The following is a 6,334-nucleotide window of genomic DNA, read 5'->3' as shown; positions in this document are numbered from 1 at the left end:
TGCAGTGTTAAGGCTTGGCCAGCAGGTGTCGCCAAAAGGTTTGTCAACTCCTGTAGTTTCCGCATCCCCAGTGATCCCCTACATCTGGCTTCTTGCCGTGAAGTGCATTGAGGAAACATTGCCAGAAGCTGTTGGTATAATTACTGTTTATTTTTAGAATGTTTAACATCTTGAGATTTAATCAGTGACTTAAGGGGGATAGCAAGTCAATACAAGGTGTGGAGCCTCCATGGTTTAATCTGAACCCAAAGACACATGTAATGTTTCATACGCTGTGTATTTGTAGATGATGTTGAGTCAGCGTAAATGGATTAATGCCTTTCACATGCTCCCACACAAACTTCTTACTACACGTTTACCCATATTAACCATCAATTACACACGACAAGCCGTTTGCTCTTTAACTAAAGCATTTATACTGTATTCAGCACAGTGCAGACGTGTACGTTGAATGTCAACGCTGGCTCCGGCTCACTTGCTCGACATACGCATCACGTGCTTGACCATGTTTCCAATGCCGTCAAAAATATAGTGGTAGTGATACTCCGTGTCCCACATGAAGGAAGGGGTGCTGACCACTTTGTTCTTCTCGTCCACATATGCCTCGTAAAGACAAGGGGTTAAGGTCAAAGCATTGGACAAACACAACGTCGAAACGGAGTCAGCTGACATCTGTGGGAAACTGAGGCCTCAGAAAGGATATGTATGGCTCGCGCACAGTGTGACGCGCCCCCATGCTCTTCACGGCCTGCACCATGTTTGTGTGAGGCCAGTTGCCCCAGCGGGTGTTTTCGTCGCGCTCGTAGCCCATGGTCACCTCGAGCCCGGGCAGCGCACGGCAGGCCAGCACCGGAGCCATGCTGGCCAGGCTGAAACGGCAGCACAGGATGGGTCACGGTGAAGCCACGGGACAGAGCAGCGCTGGATGAGTACCTGCAGTGAACCTTCACTCTGATAGTAGTGATACGGATCAGAACAAAAGCCCACACGCTCTGTCGCTTGAGGTCTGACTTAAATTTGTCAACTGTATGAGGATGAATAATATTTGCTATCTCTCATTTTTTCCTGAATTAAATTACATTTATTTTTTTCCTGAATTTTAATTTATTATAGAGGCCTTAACGATATTCTAAAGTTAGGTCGGCTGTCTTATCGCAGTGACAGATGCTTCATCTTCTTCTCCCACAACTCCACCCCTTAATACCCATAATCCTCCACGCCTTGCCTTCCTGGAGGTGCCGTTCCGCACCTGGCCACCAGGTGTCGCAGGCCTGACCCGCCACCTGTCCGCACAGCCGTCCTCGATCGCTCATCAGTCACTCACGTCCCATATGTCGCCCGCTGGACCCTTCGACCCCTGCCCCGCCTGCGTAAACTCCTAGGTTAGATTATCGCCTGTTTTGACTGCCTTCATGTCTTAATCCTTTCTCTTGAGAGATAAAGGCGATCTTTGCCACACCTGTTCTTCCTACTGTGCAGCGCTCTAATCAGTGGGAGACAGTGAAAGTGTACAGGAACCAGATGGCGTTTTCACAATGCTACTTTTTATGGTTCAAATTCTTTTTACTAAAGTACTTCTTCATATATTCCATTTAATTCACCACTTTAAATTAATATTTAAATACATTTAAGCAGTTTTATCTGGTTTTACAACATTTACATGCATTTACATAACCCTATGTTGAGACCAACTACTAATGCAATAATAATAATAACTAATAATCCAGTCCTGCAACATTCTTTATATAATTTCATTCTTTATACCATTTGTTTCTGTTTTAACAGCTCAGTATTCACTGTGTTGCTGTTTTTTTCCTACAGCTGATCCAATGTCCCAATTCCATTACAGGGATCGTTTCAAGTGTTTATCTAGTCTAACGTAATCTAACGTAATCTGATTTAAAGAGTGGTGCAAATGACAGGGGCCCTGTTGAGCTCCATGGGTAAGTGTACATGAGTGTATGACCGAACCCCTGCTGCTTTTCTAACACCTGAACTGGTTCGTTGTAAACAGTGGGTAAATGGTACGTACCCGATTGGCTTGCGTGAGCGGTGGAAGTCCTTGAGCACCCGCTCCACGTCGTTCTGCAGCCTGCAGTCTTTGCCGTCCTTCACAAAAGAGGATCTGAAAGAGTTGAGAGTCACACATTAGCTCTCCATCCTCATCCTCATTGAGTTGAATTTCGCCCAGTTATGTTTCATCGTCACGCACAGGTTCTTGATGACGCCGTGGCCTCCGGGGAAGATGACGGCGTCGAAGCTGTTGACATCCAGCTTGGACAGGTCCTGCATTTGCATCATTCCCTGACCGTGGCTGAAGCGAGCGGACTCCATCATCATGTTCCTTCGTAATGGCCAGAAAAAATCATAAATACTACAGTGTGGAATTAGTCAAGTCAGACACTGGGTGTGTTTCCTGACACGCCTACCGGTTCTCTCCAGAGGCAGGTTGCTTCCTCATGTGGTCCATCACATTCATCTGCTGTTGATTTGGTGCGAACATCTGGAAGCGAGCGCCGTTACGGCTTAGGTGGTACATTGTGCTGAAGGCAAAGTTGGAAAGGAGCATTCTAGTCATATGTTAAGCGACCCATCAGACATTGCTGCACTGAGTGATACTCACTACACCCCCTCATGAACATCAGTCCCATCCCACCAGCCGCATCCTGAGAAAACCTGGAACACAATGTGATTTATAAAGCGCCTCAAGCGGCCATGCTGCTGTTTTCATCCAGCATTTGTACTCATTTGTCTCACTTACCACTGCAATATTGGTATTTCCCCAGTTGCCATAATCTCCGTGGTGAACAAAACAGGCAGGCTGGCGAGAGAGAACAGCCAGCGTTTGTTTTGACAGCAGTGCCCTGGTTGCCAGCATGGTTTAGCTTCAGTCCCCGAGTTAGGCGAGAGATGAGAATCAGCAGTTTGCCACCGAGCCTGTGAAGACTTTTGACGGTAGTAATATTGCTCTTGCAGCGGCTATGGGTATTTATACGACCACGGTGTGGCTACGTGACGTTACAGCGTAAGCTCTTTTTTTTTTCTGAGAAGAGCCCTCACTTCTTTGCCTTGACTAACCTATTCCCCTCCTGAACACCCTTCCCTATTAATACCTTGTTTATTCATCTAATTGACTTAAGTCACTTGGCCACAGAGCGACACTTCAGCTTTGGAGAGTAATCGAAACATGTAGCTCTTTAACCCATGAAATATCCTGACCCACTTAGGGTTTATCTCTAGTGGGTGGAGGAATCTCCTGAAATAATGCAAACGTGTAGTTTAGATTGGCTGGTTGACCCAGACTTTGCTACAACCATGTATCCTTGTTGACTTCCATATTGCTTCCTAAGGGTTTTTAGGAGGTAGTAGTATATAAAGTCATACTGCATGCCCTTTAAAGTCCATTAGGTTGTAAGGCTCTTACTTGCTGTAATGCCATGTTGCGTCTAGAACGTCTAGACGGTAAACCCTGAAATATCCTGGTCAGACGGAAATGTCAAAGTCAATATACTGTTAAAATAAGTCTACAGGTCCCACGTATAGACAGCATTTGATGGAGGCGAAACCAGTGAAAAGTCAAGAACTAACAGTGCCAAGTACAACATGGCATTGATTTTATTATGTGCACTTCTTGATGTATAAACAGTATTTACATACTGATGATTAAAGAATAAGTTTGAGGAACAAAATGCAGAAAATTATGGCAACAGAACAATACACAACTAGAATCACCACAGTAATTACAATTTTAAGCCTAAATTGGAAACTTATGTGAGGTTATCCCATAAGATTCTGTCTGTGGGTTTAAAATTTGCATACAAATAAGCACATGCATAGAAACCACACACTGAAACTGTCTCATATGTTAATCACAAAGAACAAATACGTATTTTTTTTATCAAACACAAGAAACATGACACGACCAACTCACACACTGTTACTAAACACCACATCCATCTTTCCCCATTTTTAAGGAGACGCTCTCGACATACAACTTCTGATATGATCCATTTCAAAACACCTCAAAGACGTCTCATAGTTAACAGCTGTTTTACAGATGTGATTAAAGAAGACTTAAGCCTGTGAGAGCTCTACAAAGCAAAACAAAAAGGACACAGCACAAATAACTAAATAATAAATAAGGTCCATTTAATATAAAACAAACATCCTAAACAATTTCAGTGTATGTTTGCAGTTTTGATAGGTAAAATAAAACCTTTCAAATATCAAAAATTAGATTCAAATGCCACTCAACAAAGCTCCATTCTGATCTAATCAAAAACAACTGCTGACAATGTTCTTATAGTCCGGTTTCAATAATTGGCCTTATTCAGGCTTTGACTGCTTCATCACTTACTTGCACTTCAGTTTATTTTACATGTATAGACCAAATCCTAGAAGCCATTTACATGCAAATCACTAACATCATCAGCGGTGAAAGAAGGAATCATCTATGCTTCTGCCACCACCAAAGTAAGCTTTCATGCACCGAAGCACGGTCAGTCAAAGAGTTTGTGCACTTACTGGGCACAGGCTTTGTTCATTATAGACAGGATTTCTAAAGAAATCCTTTTGATATAGGGTCACGTTTGCTCATCAAGCCAATAGCCGTGCTGAAGAAGAAGCATGTGTTAACAAGACCAGTCTTGTAGCATTACGGTGTGTAGGCAGGCGGTGGTTGAAACTGATTGGCAATGTCATAATCAGCAGGAAAGGTTTCACTGCTGTCCTCCATTTCCGAGAGCAGCTCTAAAGCCTGCTCTTCTTCTTCTGTGGGATAATGGCGCAGGAGGTTTGCGGCTGTGGCAAGGATAGAGGCTCCACCTGCACCTGCCACCAGGTAGAAACTGATGGCAAAAGTGACGTATATGAGAGATCCATGGTACTTTTTATGTTGCTGTTGTAGTGAAAGGATGAGCTCCGAGGCCCAGTAGCAGAAGCCTATCACTGTGGCACATTGCAGCACTGAACAAAGACAGAAAAAAGCAAAGTGAATGAAATGATCAAGTGAATTTTGCAAATGAAAGTGTCTGAAAAGAACTTTGATATAACGGATATAATGAATACCTGTGAGAATATGTGCAAATGCATATCTGCGTGTGATCTTCAGTGCAGGGTGCTTGGGTCCAAACACATCCAAGAGGAAGGCAGTCAGGCTGCACAGGATCCCCAAGAAACAGAAGGCAGCAATTACCCTCAGCAGCAGTATGGTCTGCGGGTTCACGCAGTAATCTGAAGGACACAGCACACGTCACAAAGCATTACAAACGATAAACTGGAGTAATCTCTGCAGTAGGATTGACTGGCATCGCAGCTGAGCTCCTCACCGTCCAGGAGCTTCGGGTCGATGTATCCCAGAACATCTGAAACCCCCAGCTCTTGTCTCGGACAGGTGCCTCCGTGAACCCGAAGCCAGGCAGGTTCGGCCAGAGCAGTGCAAAGCGCTGTGATGGACAGAGCTCCGGGCAGAGCCGACACCAGGCTCCGCTCCGGCTGCTTGGGCAGGGAGCTGCCTCCTCTCCTCCTTCTGGCTACAGGAGCAGCAGAACCCGGCGGGGCATACATGCTTATACGCTCTTCTAGACGCCTGCCGTTACGTTACTGTTGTTTCCCTTTGCTGTCAGAATCGAACTAAATGTTCCGTCTAGAACGTTACGACTAGAATCACTAATCCAAATAAAATCCTGTACTGGACGTTACCCGGTGACGAAAATGACAGGTGTCTTCCAGTTCTTCTGTTAAGGTATCTGATGTTTCCAAACGAACTTTAGCAAAAAAATGTCACCTCGATAAAAACAGGAAGACTGTGGACAATGGATAGATGGCCTTCAGGCCTGTTAGCTCTGTTGTTAGCGTGCGAGGCTAGCTCACGGCAACGCCAAATGCCGTACAAAAATAAAGTCTGAAAAAATAAATTAAATAAACTACAGCTAGTTGGACACCGGATCCGGTGAAAATAACTTTAAAACAGTAGCGAAAACGACTAAACAAAACAAAAGAAGGCGTACGGAAACCTTCTGTAAAAATATTGACTTCCTTGTTCACACCATTCTTCTTCGTGGCATTGGAATTGGCTCACACTCAGCAAGTCGGGGTCAGCGCCCCACCTAGCGGACAGTCTACCAAACACAAAACTAAACAACAGTCACGTTTTTTTATTGGGACTGCGATAAAGGTAATTTTGGAGGTTCATGCAACAAAAAATACATAATATAACTTTATGAATTATTATTTTGCTAAAAATAATAAATCATGAAAGACATAACTGTTTTTATTCCGTATGCCCACTTAGTAATAACTGTAACATTTGAAAAATATATTTGTACATAAGCTC

General features: G+C 44.0%; 2 protein-coding genes across 2 annotated transcripts; both read right to left on the bottom strand.

Annotated features, from left to right (window-relative positions):
• Positions 1-129: 129 nt before the first annotated feature.
• On the bottom strand, positions 130-2,971 carry gatd3l (glutamine amidotransferase class 1 domain containing 3, like). Its single transcript, XM_055511718.1, has 7 exons — positions 2,762-2,971; positions 2,624-2,676; positions 2,430-2,543; positions 2,213-2,344; positions 2,033-2,125; positions 707-869; positions 130-609 (listed from the first exon to the last, which is right to left on the bottom strand). Exons 1-7 carry the CDS (start codon positions 2,876-2,878, stop codon positions 472-474), a joined length of 810 nt encoding a protein of 269 aa, XP_055367693.1. The 5' UTR covers positions 2,879-2,971; the 3' UTR covers positions 130-471.
• Positions 2,972-3,592: 621 nt separating this feature from the next.
• On the bottom strand, positions 3,593-6,080 carry tmem127 (transmembrane protein 127). The gene is made up of 3 exons (XM_029163778.3): positions 5,328-6,080; positions 5,068-5,232; positions 3,593-4,965 (listed from the first exon to the last, which is right to left on the bottom strand). Exons 1-3 carry the CDS (start codon positions 5,563-5,565, stop codon positions 4,655-4,657), a joined length of 714 nt encoding a protein of 237 aa, XP_029019611.1. The 5' UTR covers positions 5,566-6,080; the 3' UTR covers positions 3,593-4,654.
• Positions 6,081-6,334: the final 254 nt, after the last annotated feature.

Source organism: Betta splendens, chromosome 9 (assembly GCF_900634795.4).
Source record: "Betta splendens chromosome 9, fBetSpl5.4, whole genome shotgun sequence".
Lineage (NCBI taxonomy): Eukaryota > Metazoa > Chordata > Actinopteri > Anabantiformes > Osphronemidae > Betta > Betta splendens.
Note: the sequence above shows the minus strand (reverse complement) of the source record. Positions and strands in the feature narration are given on the sequence as shown.